Raw genomic sequence first — 15,308 nt, 5'->3', positions numbered from 1 at the left:
GTGTGAGTGGAGAACATGTTCTCCCGTCAGTGAAGAACATGTTGTCGTGTCAGAGGAGAACATGTTCTCGTGTCAGTGGAGAACGTGTTCTCGTGTGAGTGGAGAACATGTTCTCCTGTCAGTGAAGAACATGTTCTCGTGTCAGAGGAGAACATGTTGTTGTGTGAGTGGAGAACATGTTCTCTTGTCAGTGAAGAACGTGTTCTCGTGTCAGTGGAGAACGTGTTCTCGTGTGAGTGGAGAACATGTTCTCGTGTCAGTGAAGAACATGTTCTCGTGTCGGTGGAGAACGTGTTCTCTTGTCGGTGGAGAACGTGTTCTCTTGTCAGTGAAGAACGTGTTCTCTTGGCGGTGGAGAACATGTTCTCTTGTCGGTGGAAAACGTGTTCTCGTGTCGGTGAAGAATGTGTTCTCGTGTCGGTGGAAAACGTGTTCTCGTGTCAGAGGAGAACATGTTGTCGTGTGAGTGGAGAACATGTTCTCTTGTCAGTGAAGAACGTGTTCTCGTGTCGGTGAAGAACGTGTTCTTGTGTCAGAGGAGAACATGTTCTCATGTTAGTTACAGTGGAGAACATGTTCTCCACTGTAACTAACATGAGAACATGTTCTTATGTCAGTGGAGAACATGTCTTGTCAGTGAAGAACATGTTCTCCTGTCAGTGGAGAACATGTTGTCGTGTGAGTGGAGAACATGTTGTCATGTGAGTGGAGAACATGTTGTCTTGTCAGTGAAGAACATGATGTGTGAGTGGAGAACATGTTCTCTTGTCAGTGGAGAACATGATGTGTGAGTGGAGAACATGTCTTGTCAGTGAAGAACATGTTCTCCTGTCAGTGGAGAACATTTTGTCTTGACAATGAAGAACATGTTGTCTTGTCAGTGGAATACATGTTGTCTTGTCAGTGGAGAACATGCTCTCGTGTCAGTGGAGAACGTGTTCTCGTGTCAGTGGAGAACGTGTTCTCGTGTCAGTGAAGAACATGTTCTCGTGTCAAGTGAAGAACATGTTCCCGTGTCAGAGGAGAACATGTTCTCTTGTCAGTGAAGAACATGTTCTTGTGTCAGTGGAGAACATGTTGTCTTGTCAGTGAAGAACATGTTTTCGTGTCAGAGGAGAACATGTTCTCTTGTCAAGTGAAGAACATGTTCTTGTGTCAGAGGAGAACATGTTCTCTTGTCAAGTGAAGAACATGTTCTCGTGTCAGTGGAGAACATGTTCTCGTGTGAGTGGAGAACATGTTGTCTTGTCAGTGGAGAACATGTTGTCTTGTCAGTGGAGAACATGTTCTCGTGTGAGTGAAGAAGATGTTCTCGTGTGAGTGGAGAACATGTTGTCTTGTCAGTGGAGAACATGTTCTCGTGTGAGTGAAGAACATGTTCTCGTGTGAGTGAAGAACATGTCTTGTCAATGAAGAACATGTTGTCTTGTCAGTGGAGTACATGTTGTCTTATCAGTGGAGAACGTGTTCTTGTGTGAGTGAAGAACATGTTCTTGTATCAGGGGAGAACATGTTCTCATCTTAGTTACCTTGGAGGGAGAGGACTCAGCAGGTGCTGATTCAGGACGTCTGCGAGGAGGAACTGGTGGAGGAATTGGAACGTCTTCAGAACCACGACTGAAACTCACCATGGAGGAAACAGAGGACGATCCTGAGACCATAAAGAACCAGTTAGAACCACAACCACTGTCAGAACCACACACATAGGTGACATGAACACACTGTTTACATAAACATCGACTGTACAGGTGATCAGACTGTACAGGTGATCATATATGCTGAGCTGTCAGCCCATGGTTTCCATGACGTCAGACTGTTACTATGGAAACAGGTGATCAGGTGTCAGCCATGATGTCACAGCTACAGAAACCTGGTCCTGGATCAGTTCCAGGTCAGAACCACGGACAGGTGAGTGTGATGTCCATAGACATATATACATAGACGCCGCATTGAGCGCTGAATCGTACGTAAACGGCGCCGCCATATTGGTTCGGGCAGATCTGCCCGTAAACTAATAACAGGAAATGGACTGAACTTCATAAAGCACCTTATACACACACACACACACACACATACACACACACACACACACACACATACATACACACATATATATATATATATCTATTATACGATATATGGGTATTTAGATATATATATATATATTATCTATAATGAATAGATAGATATATATAGTAAGTGTATTCATTTGTCACATAGACCATTTTCAGGCCTCTGGTATAGAGACACCGAGTAAATGTTAAATAGTCAATTTTCAATTATTTATAATCATCCGTAAAGTGTTACACAACACTTAGTAGCTGTTTGGTAAACACTCCGCATTAGAAAAAATCCATACGTTGGTATGGTGGCTTACATACGGAGTAAACATTTATAATCATCACTTTAAAGTTACATACGTTGTTTTTGGTGCCATGTTTGTTCCCATATACAGTGCTTGGTGTGAATGGCGTGTATAAGAGACCTTAACTTAAAGAACTTTGTAGAAGAAAGGTGGCTTTATGAAGTTCAGTCCATTTCCTGTTATTAGTTTTACGGGCAGATCTGCCACATCCAATTATGGCGGCGCGCTGTTCGTATCGCGACACAACGACCAACCCGATCAAGCGGCGTCTATGTAATATAGTTCTATTGGTGATTGTCATGATGCGAACAGACAGGTGTGCAGTGTGATGTCAGTGATGCTGTCTTAATGAATTATCAGGTTGTCATACTAACGTGGAACCGTGCGGCAAAGAGACCCAGAGAAGATACTGTCGGAGTCTAGAGGAGAGGAGGAGAGAAGGAAAAAAAACACTGTGAGGAGGAGGAGGAGGAGGAGGAGGAAAACACTGTGAGGAGGAAGAGGAGGACGAGGAGGAGGGAGAAGAACACTGTGGAGAGGAGGAGGAGGATGGAAAACACTGAGGGAGGGAGGAGAAACAACACTGGAGGAGGAGAGAAAACACTGTGAGGAGGAGGAGGCGGAAACACTGTGGAGAGGAGGAGGAGGAAGAAAACACTGTGTGGAGGAGGAGGAGAACAAACCTGACGGAGGAGGGAGGAAACACACACTTGTGGAGGAGGAGAAAACTGAGGCGGAGAGGAGAGAACACACACTGTGGGAGGAGGAGGAGGAGGAGGAGAAAACAGGAGGGACGAAAAAACACTACGGGGGAGAAAACACGATGAGGAGGAGGAGAACACTGATGCGAGAGAGGAAAAACACACACTGTGGAGGAGGCGGGAGGAAAGGACGAGAAGAAAAACCTGGAGGGGAGGCGGAGGAGGAGAAAAACAACACTGTGTGGAGGAGGAGTGAGGAGAGGGACAACACTGTGAGGAGGAGGGGAGAGAAGAAAACACTGTGATCGGAGGAGGAGGAGGAGGAGTGAGGACGGAGGAGGAGATGAAAACACTGTGAGGAGTGGGAAGGAGGAAGGAGGGGAGGAGGCGGATGAGAAAACCACGTAGGAGGAGGAGGGGAGGAGGAGAGGAGAGGAGACGAAACACACTTGAGGCGGAGGAGGAGGAGGCGCAACATGGTGAGGAGCGGAGCCGAAAACACTGTGGAGGAGGAGGAGGAGGGGAAAGAAAACACTGTGAGTCCGGATGGAGGAGAGAAACAAACACTGTGATGAGGAGGAGGAAAAACACTGTGGCGAGAGTAGGAGGAGTGGAGAAAACACTGTGTGAGGGAGGAGGCGGAGGGGAGGAAAAACACTGTGGAGGAGGAGGAGGAGAGAACAACTGTGCGAGGGGAGGAGGAAGAGGACACTGGAGAGGGGAGGAGGAGGAGGAGAAACACTGTGGAGGAGGAGGAGGAGGAGGAGAAGAGAAAAACACTGGTGAGGAGGAGGAGAGGACACTGTGAGTAGAGGAGAAAACACACTAATGTGGCGAGGAGGAGAGGAGGAGGAGGACCATGTGGGGAGGAGAAAACGAGGAGGAGGACGGAAAACACTGGAGGAGGAGGAGAACAATGAGGTAGGAGGAGGAAAATAGAGGGAGGAAGGAGAAGAAAACACTGAGGAGCGGAGAGAGGAGGCGTGAGGGAAAACACGAGGTGAGGAGGAGCGGAGGAGGATGGAGAGAGGAGGAGGGCGAGGGGTAAAAACCTGCGAGGAGGAGGAGGAGAAAAACTGAGGAGGAGGAGGCGGAGGAAAGATGAGCGAGGAGGAGAGAGGGAGCAAAAACTGAGGAAGGGGAGAACATGAGGGGAGGAGCGGAGGAAACCTGTGAGGCGGCGAGGAGGAGGAGAGAGGAGAAAACACTGTTGAGGAAGAGAGGAGGAGGAGGAGAGGCGAAAACCACAACTGTGGGGAGGAGGAAGGAGGAGGAGGACAAACACTAGGTGAGGAGGAGGAGGACTGAACACAAACACTGTGTGAGCGAGGAGGAGGAGACGAAAAACCACTTTGAGGAGGAGGAGGAGAAAAACACTAGGAGAGGCGGTAGAAAACACTGTGGAGGAGGAGGAGGAGGAGGGGTGGAGTGAAAGGGAAAAACCACTGTGGAGGAGGAGGAGAGAAAACCCACTGTGAGAGGAGGAGGTGAAGAAAACATGACGAGGAGGAGGAGGAGAGAGGAGGAAAGAAAACACTGGAGGGAGGAGGAGGACGGGCATGGGAGGAGGAGGAGGAGGAGAAAAACACTGTGGAGGAGGAGGAGGAGGGGAGGGGAAAACACTGTGGAGGAGGAGGAGGGGGGAGAAAACACTGTGGAGGAGGAGAGGAGGCGAGGAGGAAACACTTGAAGGAGGCGGGGGAGACGAAACACCACTGTTGGAGGAAGGAGGGCCACCTGGAGGAGGAGGAGGAGGAGGATAAGAAAACACTGTGGAGGGAGGAGGAGGAAATGGACGATGGAGGAGGAGGAGGAGAAAAACCAGCGAGGAGGGGTGGGAGGAGGAGGAGAAGAAACAGGAGGAGAGGAGGAGAAAAACACTGTGGAGGAGGAGGAAACATGAGAGGGGATGGGGGAGAAAACACTGTGGAGAGGAGGAGGAGGAGGAGGAAAATGTGGAGGAGGAGGGGAGACGGAAAACACTGTGAGTAGGGAGCGAAAGTTGAGGAGGAGGAGAGAAAACACTGTGAGAGGAGGAGGGAGAGAGAGGAAGAAAAAACACTGTGGGAGGAGGAGGACGGAGGAGGAAGGAGAAAAACGTGGAGGAGAGCGGAGAAAACCACTGTGAGGAGGAGGAGGCAGGAGGAGAAACCACTGGAGGAGGAGGAGGAGGAGGAGGGAGGAGACGAAAACACTGTGGAGGGGGAGGGGATGAGAGAACTAACCACTGTAGGAGCGGAGGAGGAGAACGGGAGAGGGAGGAGGAGAATAACACTGGATGGAGGAGGAGGTGCAGGCAAAAGGCGGAGAGAGGCAGGAAAAACACTGATGGAGGAGGAGGGGGAGAACACCGGAGGAGGAGGAGGAGGAAAAAAACACTGTGTGGAGGAGGAGAAAAAATGGAGGAGGAGGAGAAAACCCCATGAGGAGGAGTGAGAAAAACAACTGTTGTGGGAGGAGAGGACGATGTGACGGGGAAAAAAACATGTGGAGGAGGAGGAGCGAGGAAAACATGGGAGAGAGGAGGAGAAAACACTGTGAGGAGGGGAGGAGGAGGGGAGGAGGAGGGGAGACGGAAAAAACACTGTAGGAGGAGGAGGAGAGGAGGAACAGTGCGGGGGAGAGACACACTTGTGAGAGGAGGGGGAGGAGAGGAGAAAACTGGAGGGGAGGCGGGAGGAGCAGGACGGAGGAGCGAGAAGAAAACACGGGGAGGAGGAGGAGGACGGAAAACCACTGTAGCGAGGGAGGGAAAACGTGAGGAGGAGGGAAGGAGAGGAAGAGAAGGAAAACACTGTTGAGGGGAGGCGAGGAGGAAAAACCTGGAGTGCGGGAGGAGGAGGAGGAGGGACGAGGAAAACACTGTGAGGAGGAGGAAGAACCCGATGAGAGGAGGGAGACAAACCCGTGCAGTGAGGGCGGAGGGAGGGAAAACACGTGTGGGAGGAAGAGGAGGATTGGAGGGGAGGAGGAGTGAGAGAGGAGGAAAACACTGGTGGAGGCGGAGTGAGACGAACTTGAGCGGAGGAGAGGGAGAGAAAACACTGTGGAGGAGGAAGGAGGAGCGGTAGGAGGAGTAGGAGGAGAGAAGGAGAAAAACACTGTGGAGGAAGAGCATGAGGAGGAGGAGGGAGGAGAGAAAACATGTGTGGAGGAGGCGAGGAAAATGAGGAGGAGAAGGAGGTAAGGAAAACCACTGTGGACGGGGGAGAACACTGGAGGAGGAGGGAGGCGAGGAGGAGCAACGTACGGAGAGGAGGAGAAACCACTGAGGAGGAGGAGGAGGAGGGAAAGAACTAACACTGTGGAGTGAGGAGGCGGATGGAAACCTGGAGGGAGGAGAGGAGAAAACACTGTGAGGAGCTGAGGAGGAGGAAGAGAAGAAAAACACTGTAGGAGAGGAGGCGGCGGAGGCGGAGGAAAAAACTGAGTGAGGAGGAGGGGCGGAGGAGGAGGAAAGATGGGAAAAACACTGTGGAGGAGGAGGAGGGAACAGGAGGAGGAGGGAGGAGAAAAAACACTGGAGGAGGAGGAGGAGGAGGGAACACGGATAGGAGGCGGAGGGCAACACTGGAGGAGGGAGGAGGAGGATGAAAAGCGACACACTATGTGGAGGAGGAGGAGGAGGGGAGGAGGAGGAGGAGAAAAACACGAGGGACAATGGAGAAATGCGAGAGGAGGAGGAAATGTGGAGGAGGGAGGAGGAGGAGGACTGGAAAAACAACTGTTGAGGAGGAGGAGGAGGAGGAGGAAACGAGGGGAGGAGGAGGAGACACACACGTGAGGAGGAGGCGGAGGAGGGGAGGAGGGGACGGAGGAGACGAAAAACTGTAGAGGAGGAGGAGGAGGAGGAGGAGAAAACACTGTGAGCGGAGGAGGGAGGAGAACATTGAGGCGAGGAGGAGGAGGAGGCGGAGGGAAGGGAGAGAAAACCACTGTAGGGGGAGAATTGAAGGAGGAGGAGGAGGGAGAAACGGGAGGAGGACGAACATGTGAAGAGAGCACTGGAGGAGGAGGAGGAGGAGAACACATGGAGGAGGGAAAACACGGGAGGAGACTGTAGAGGAGAGGAGAAAACGTGAGGAGGCGGGAGAGAGAAAACACTTTGGGAGGAGGAGGAGGAGCAAACCTTGAGGAAGAGAGGAGGAAAAACACACTGTGAGGAGAGGAGGAGGGAGGGGAGGAGGGAGGAACAGCGAAGAAAACACTGTGAGGGAGGAGGAGAACAACACGTGAGAAAGAGAGTGGGGAGAGAGGGAGGGAGGGAGGGAAACACTGTGAGGGAGGAGAAAAACTGAGGAGGAGAGAAACTGGAGAGAAAACACTGAGGAGGAGGAGAGGGGGAAAACACTAGGGGGGAGAGAAACTAAGGAGAGTGAGGCGGAGGAAGAGAAACATGAGGGAGAGAAGACAAACATTGAGGGCGGAGAGGAAGAAAAATGAGGAGGAGGAGGCGGAGGAGGAACATGGCGGAGGAGGAGGAAGAGACGAAAACAAGAAGCGCGGGAAACACTGTGAGGGGAGGGAGGAGGAGGAGAAAACACTGTAGGAGGACGGGGAGGAGAAAAAATGGGAGGAGAGGAGAGAGAGAGGCACCACTGTTGAGGGGAGGAGAGGATGAGGAGAAAAACACTGTGGAGGAGAGGGGAGGAGGAGGAGGAGAAAAAGAAACTCGGAGGTCGGAGGAGGAAGGAGGAGGATGTGCGGAGCGTAGAGAGGAACCAACTTGTGAGGAAAGGAGGGAGGATGCAGGAGAGGAAAACAGGATGGAGGAGGAAACGGAGGAAGAAAACACTGTGGAGAGGAGGAGGGAGAAGAGGGAGGAGGAGGAGAAAAACCACTGAGGCTGCGGAGGACGGAGGAGGGGAAGAAACACTCGTGAGGAGGAGGAGGAGGAGGAAGAAAACACGAGGAGGAGGGAAAACACTAGGAGGAGGGAGGGGGGACGGAACGTGTGGAGGAGGGACGGGAAACATGTGAGAGGAGAGAGGAGGAGGAGGAGGAGAAAACACTGAGGAGGACGGAGGAGTGCAGAGGGATGGAGGAGGAGGAGGAAGGAAAAACACTGTGCGGAGAGGGGAGGGAGGAGGAGGAGGAGGAGGAGGAAAACAAGGAGGAGAAGCTGTGCGGAGGAGGAGGACACAGGAGGAGGGAAAAAACAACGAGGAGAGGAGGGTGAGAAAAGTGAGGAGGAGGAGAAGCAAACACTGTGAAGGAGGCGGAGGAGGAGGAGGAGGAGAGAAGAGAACCACTGAGAGGAGAAGAAAAAACACAATGAGGGGAGGACTGTGGGAGGGAAGAGGAGGAGGAAAATGTGAGAGGAGGAGGGAGGAAGAGAAAGACGGAAGAGGGGGAAAAACACTGATGAGGAGGGGATGAGGGGAAGGAGAACACACGGTGAGGAGGGCGGATGGGAGGAAAGGGGAAGAAAACACTTGAGGAGGAGGAGGAGGGGAGGAAGGAAACACTGTGAGAGGAGGAGGAGGAGAGAAAACATGTGAGGAGGAGACGGAGGGAGAGAAAACAACTGTGAGGAGGAGGAGGAGGAGGAGAGAAACACTGGTAGGACGGAGAGGAGGAGGAGGGAAACCACGTGAGGCGGAGAGGAGGAGGAGGAGGAGGAAACCTGTGAGGGAGGAGGCGGAGGCGGGAGGAGAAAACCACTGTGAGGAGAGGGGAGGAGGAGGAGAGAAAACACTGTATGGAGGAGGAGGAGGAGGAAGAAAACACTTAGAGGAGGAGGAGGAGTGAGGAAAACCACTGTAAGGTGAGGAGGAGGAGAGAGGGGAGGAGGCTGAGCGGAAGAGGAGGAGGAGAAAAACACTGTGAGGAGGGAAGAGAAAAACGAGGAGGAGGAAGGAGAAAACACTGCGTGGAGGAGGAGCGGAGGGAGGAAGGAAATCACTTAGACGTGAGAGGGGCGAGGGAAGAGCAGAGACAATGGAGGACGGGAGGCGGAGAGGAAAGAAAAACATTGTGAGGGAGGAAGGAGGAGGTAGGAGAGAAGAGAGAGGAGGAAAAACCACTGTAAGGAGGAGGAGGAGGAAGGAAAGAAAACACTGTGAGGAGGAGGAGGAGGAGAGGAGGAGGAGGGAGGCGGAGGAGGAGGAAGAGAAAACACTAGGCAGGAGGAGGAGCAGAGAAAACACTGTACGGAGGAGGAGGAGGAGGAGGCGAGAAAACACAGGAGGAGGAGGAGGAGGAGGAAGAAAAACACTGTAGGAGGAGGAGGAGGAGGATGAGGAGAGAAAAGAGGAGGAGAAAACACTGTGGGAGGAGAACAAGAAGAGAACGGGAGAAAACACACTTGTGAGGGGAGGAGGAGGAAGAACTGACGGAGAGAGGAGGCGGAGAAGAGAGAAAACCCTGTAGGGGAGGAGGAGGAGAAGAAGAGACGAGGAAAACACTGTGGAGGAGGAGGGGAAAGAGAAAACCACCTGTAGGAGGAGGAGGAGGAGGAGGAGGAGGAGAAGAGAAAACAGAGAGGAGGAGGAGAGGAAGAGAAGCAGAAAAACACTGTGAGAGTAGGAGGAGGAGGAGGCAGGAGGAGAGGAACAAAAACACTGAGAGAGGAGGGGAAGAGAAGGAGGAGAGGAGGAGGAGGAAAAACACACTGAAGTGGAGGAGGAGGAGGAACATGAAGGAGGAAGAGGAGGAGGAGGAGAGGAGGGAAGAGGAAAACAGTGAGAGGGGGAGAAAAAGGCGGGAGGAGGAAGGAGGAGAGGGAGAAGAGAAAACACTCGGGAGAGAAGAACTGAGAAAAACCAACTGTGAGAGGAGGAGGAGAGAAAACACTTAGGGGAGAGGAGGAGGAGGGAGGGGAGAGAGAAGAGAAAACACTGAAGGAGGAGGAGGAGGAGGAGAGAAGGAGGGAAAACCCTATGTAAGGGAGGAGAGGCAGCGAAGAGGAAAAACCACGGATGGAGGGAGGAGGAGAGGGAGAGAGCAAACAATAAAACACGTAAGAGGAGGAGGGGAGGAATGGAAGAGAAAACACTGAGGAGGAGGAACACGAGAAGGAGGGGAAAACATCGGGAGGACGGAGGGCGAGGAGGAAGAGAAAACACTCGAGGATGGCGGAGGAAGAGCGAAAAACACCTGTAAGGAGGAGGTAGGGGAGGAAGAGAAAAACACTGTGAGGAGGAGGAGGAGGAGGAGGAGGAGAGAAAAACACTGTAAGTGAGGAGGAGGAGGAGGGAGGATGGAAGAGAACAACACTGAAGGTAGGAGGAGAGGAGGAGAAAGAGACAAACTGACAGGCTGAGGAGAGGAGGAGGAGGAGGTAGGAGGAGAGAAAGAGAGAAAACACTGAGGACGGAGGCAGGGAAGGAAGAGCGGGAAGGAGGAAGCGAAAACACTGAGAAGGAGGAGGAGGAGGAGGAGGGAGGAGGAGGAGGAAAGAGGGGAAACATGAAGAGAAACAGTGAAGAGGAGGCGGAGGAGGAACGGGAGAGGAGGAGTGGAGGAAGAGAAAACACTTGAGTGTAGAGGGAGGAGGAGGAGCGGCAAGAGAAAACACTGTCGAGGAGGAGGAGGAGGAGTGAGGAGGGAAAACACTAGTGACGGAGGGAGGAGGAGGAAGGAGAAAACCCTAAGGAGGAGAGAGGAAGAGGAAGGGACAAAAAACTAGGTGAGGAAAGAAACAACTTGAGGAGGAGGAGGAACAGGGGAGAGAGAAAACACTGTGTGAGAGCGAGAGGAGAGTGAAGAGGAGGAAGAGGGGAAAACACCGTGCTGAGGAGGAGGAGGAGGCAAAACCTAGAGGAGGAGGAGGGAAAGTGAGGAAGGAGGAGAAACCTGGAGGAGGAGGAGGAGGACTGATGCGCTACTATGTTGTGTGACGGAATGTCGAGCTCATAAGTAAGTAAGCAGAAGGATCGAGGCGCGAGGAACATGTTGAATCAACAGTTGGGAAAGCTCAGACCGCAGCGCAGAGGAGGGAGGGAGGCGGAGGAAGAGAAAACACTTTAAGGAGGGGAGGAGAGGAGGAGGAAGGAGAAAAAACACTGTAAGGAGGGAGGCGGAGGAGGGGCGGGAGGAGAGGGGGAGGATGGAGAGAAAACACTGTAAAGGCGGAGGAGGAGGAGGAGGAGTGAGGGGGAGGAATGAGGGAAACACGTAAGCGAGGAGGCGGAGTAGAGGCTGGAAGAGAACAGAAGAAAATACACTTTGAGGAGGAGGAGGAGGAGGACGAGAAAAACACTGAGGGGGAGGAGGAGGAGGAGGCGGAGGAGAGGAGGGGAGGAGGAGGAGGAGGGGTAGGAGGAGGTGGAGGAAAGAGAAACACACTTTGTAAGGAGGAGGAGGAGGAGGAGGAAGAGAAAACACTGTAAGGAGGAGGAGGAGGAGGAGGAAGAGAAAACACTGTGAAGAGTAGGAGGAGGAGGAGGAGGAAGAGAAAACACTGTGAAGAGTAGGAGGAGGAGGAGGAGGAGGAGGAAGAAGAGAAAACACTGAGGAGGAGGAGGAGGAGGAGGAAGAGAAAACACAGTGAAGAGGAGGAGGAGGAGGAGGAAGAGAAAACACTGAAGAGGAGGAGGAGGAGGAGGAAGAGAAAACACTGTGAGGAGGAGGAGGAGAAAACACGGAGGAGGAGGAGGAGAAAACTGTGAGGAGGAGAAAACACTGTGAGGAGGAGGAGGAGAAAACTGTGAGGAGGAGGAGGAGAAAACACTGTGAGGAGGAGGAGGAGGAGGAGGAGAAAACACTGTGAGGAGGAGGAGGAGAAAACACTGCTTTCCTCACGAGCAACCGGGAAAATCTGTCATGCCTGTAACACAGAGCTGTAAAAAGACGTTAACCCGGTGAGATCCACGTCTCCGAGGCGCAGGAGAAAAAGCTGTTTGTCGTACCCCAGCCTCGCAGCTCTCCTTAGCAGCAGCCGGGCTGTGTCACACCATCCAGGGCCACAGTTGTACAGCAGTTTCTGTGCAGTCCGAAGTCTGAAAGAGGCAATTTTAGACTGGATGTTGATGAGACCTTGCCCCCCTTCAGCCACAGGCAGGTAGAGGACAGCTGCCCGGACCCAGTGCTTCCCAGACCAGAACAAATCCAGTATGGCTCTTTGAATGTCCTCCACTAGGCCTCTTGGTGGTGTTAGAGCTGTGAGTCTGTGCCAAAGAGTCGAGGCGACCAGATTATTGGCAACCAGAACCCTTCCCCTATATGACAACTGCGGTGGCAACCATTTCCATTTAGACAACCGGGCGCACACTTTCTCCTTCACTCCCTCCCAGTTCTTAGCTAGAAAGCTCTCAGTCCCCAAAAACACCCCCAACGCTTGGGGGATGTAGGCAGTGAGAGACCACCAAGACGACTCCTCAGTTTGTACAGCAGAGGCTCAATGACGAGGCTGTACAGCTGCCCAGAAATTGGGCACCCCTGCCTTATCCCTCGCTGTACAGAGATTGGCCGACTCAGCCCAGCTCCCATCTTCACCATACATTGTGCACCCTTATACAACAAACTAACCCAGTCCACAAACCCATCACCAATACCAAAAGCCCGAAGTGCAGAAAACAAATAAGAGTGCTCCACCCTGTCAAAAGCTTTCTCCTGATCCAAAGAAACAATACCAAAGTCAGTGTTACAACATTTAGACATTTCAACTATATCACGAACAAGAAAGATGTTGTCCATAATGGTCCTGTCCGGAACACAGTAAGTTTGGTCATGGTCCACAATTATTTCAAGGATGTCCTTAAGTCTGTTTGATAAAACTCTTGAAATAATCTTGTAGTCTGTGCAGAGTAGAGCAACTGGCCTCCAGTTCTTAAGTAAGGCCAGGTTTCCTTTCTTGGGCAGCAAGGAAAGCACAGCTCTCCGACAAGAAACAGGAAGGGATCCTGTCCTGTAGCACTCCTGCAGCAAAAGGTGAAGGTCAGGTCCAAGAATTCTCCAGAAATGTTTATAAAAGTCAGTGGAGAGGCCGTCAATCCCTGGTGCCCGTCCCAATGTCATCTGGTTCACTGCCTCCGTCAGTTCCTTCAAAGTCAGCTGGCAGTCCAAAGCAGCCCTCTCCTCTGGACTGAGCTGTGGAAGCCCTTCCAGAAGCTCCTCACGACACTCCAAGTTACACTGCTCTGCCCCAAACAGGTCAGTGTAGAAGTCTATAGCGTGGCTCCTCATCTCCCCAGGACTGGTGGTAATTCTGCCCCCTGGAAGTTCAAGGCAAACCATTTGCCTCTTCTGTGCCACAGACCTCTCCAGATTAAAGAAGAAAGAGCTTGGGCCATCCATGTCCTTTAGATGGAGGAACCGAGACCTGACGAGAGCTCCCTTCACTCTCTCCTGCAGGAAGGAGCTCAAGGCCAACCTCTTCTCCCGAAGCAGGTCACCAACAGCGGGATCAGTATGTGCACTCTCCTCAATGATCTTAATGCTGTTTTCTAGGTCTCTGACAGCAGCCTTAATCCTAGCAGTGGAATGGGAGATGTACTGCTGGCAGAAAACACGAATCTGCGCTTTTCCTACCTCCCACCACATCTTCAAAGAACTAAAGTCAGGTTTCATATTTTTCCACTGCTGCCAGAAATGTTCAAAAGTTTTGCAAAAGCTGCTGTTCTGCAGGAGTTTATTGTTGAACGACCAGTGAGACCTGATCCTCTCACCTGGTGTAATCAGTAGCTCTGCACTGACCAAATGGTGGTCAGTGAAACCAACTGGGCTGATGTTGCTCTGCACTAGTCTGGAACTGAGAACTTTGGAAATGTAAATCCTGTCCAGTCTAGCTGCACTGACTCTGTTGTTGATCATCCTGACCCATGTGTACTGTCTGGACTGTGGATGTTTGACTCTCCATGTGTCTATTAAGTCCAGATGCGTAATGGCACTGCAAAGGCTCTGACTTGACTGTGGGTGGGGTTCCTCACTTATCCTGTCTACAGTGAAATCTAAGGTGCAGTTAAAATCACCGTCAATGATGATCTGATCCTGAAGATGATTCTTCAGTTCATTTTTAAGCAGGTTGAAAAATCCCACTCTCTCTCTTCCCTGATTTGGGGCGTATACGCTGACAAAGCAGAATACCCGGCTCTCTATCTCTGCCCTGACCATCAGCAGCCGACCCTTCACAATCTCAGCTGAAAATAGGATCGTTACATTTGCAGATTCTTTAACCAAGACAGCTACTCCTGCGCTGAGATTAGTGCCATGGCTGAGGAAAACTGAACCCTCCCACCATAAACCCCAGTCTACCTCGTCTGCTGCAGACGTGTGTGTTTCTTGTAAAAAGTCTTTTTTGAGCAGCGACCTCAGAGATTAGAGCCCTCTTGTGCCTGTCTCTCCCCCCGTTGATGTTTACTACTACTTTTAGGCTCGGCATAGAGAGGACAGAAAAGAGAAGCAGACAAGCTGGAACAGACAGAGCGCAGTAAGAAGAGAGTGCCACCTTGTGATGATGCATGATGTTTACTTCCTGGTTCTTCTAACAGGTCTACTCTGTGCTGCCTTTCTCAAAGATGTCATGTGCTTCTTAAGACGGAACCGTTTCTTCTAGGGATGTAAACGGTTAATCGACTATCAGTTAATTGTCGAAAAGAATTTAATCGATTAAATTAATTAAATTATTATTATTAAATTATCTAGGGCCATTTTCCACAGGAGTTTTTTTCAGTGAAATGTCATGGTGTTGCCAGTTGAGGGTGCCATTGCTTAATCTAGGCCACACCGAACGTACCTGAACGTAACGGCACACAAACGTGAGGCGGTCCAAACAGAGTATGGAGCATTTCAAACTAAGTAATGATGACAGAGACGCTCAGTGTAAACTCTGCGGTGCTACGTTTAAGTTCAGCAGCTCTACGAGTTCGTTAAGATACCACCTTCAAAACCTGACGTGCTAGCAGTTAGCATTAGCCACTAAGAATGAAATACATGCTAATGCTAACATGCTAATGTTGACATGCTAATGCTAACATGTTAATGCTAACATGCTAATGCTCAGCTCTCTCGTCACTCTCAACATTTCTGCAGGACATTTTTTAATCGAGGCCGTCTAATTTTCCTGTCCCCGTCCTCAGGGATGATTGCAGCTGTGTTCAGTACATGTTTCTGTTTCCAGGTGATCTTACTGTGACCTTTCTCAGAACACGGCAGATTATAAGTGGTGCTGCTCATGTTTCAAGTTTTTCATCTAAATACTTTACCAGATAATGATATGTAGGCTTCATACTGTGCAGGCTAAGGCCATACTGTGTAGCTTTAAAAAATATTTCATGTTGCTTAATGTTTCACATGCAACA

At 51.3% G+C, this 15,308-nt stretch overlaps 1 protein-coding gene across 1 annotated transcript in view; it reads right to left on the bottom strand.

The window, feature by feature from the left end:
* Window positions 1-1,391: 1,391 nt before the first annotated feature.
* Window positions 1,392-15,308, bottom strand: part of sos1 (son of sevenless homolog 1 (Drosophila)) — a 36,911-nt gene continuing 22,994 nt past the window's right edge. Inside the window, exon 21 of the mRNA XM_027276694.1 lies at window positions 1,392-1,651. Within this exon, the coding sequence (XP_027132495.1) occupies window positions 1,407-1,651 (245 nt within the window). The 3' untranslated portion in view covers window positions 1,392-1,406. The remainder of the gene's footprint in view (window positions 1,652-15,308) is intronic.

The sequence above is a fragment of the Larimichthys crocea genome, unplaced genomic scaffold, assembly GCF_000972845.2.
Source record: "Larimichthys crocea isolate SSNF unplaced genomic scaffold, L_crocea_2.0 scaffold532, whole genome shotgun sequence".
Taxonomy (NCBI): domain Eukaryota; kingdom Metazoa; phylum Chordata; class Actinopteri; family Sciaenidae; genus Larimichthys; species Larimichthys crocea.
The sequence above is the reverse complement of the archived record's forward strand: the minus strand, read 5'-3'. Positions and strand labels throughout refer to the sequence as shown.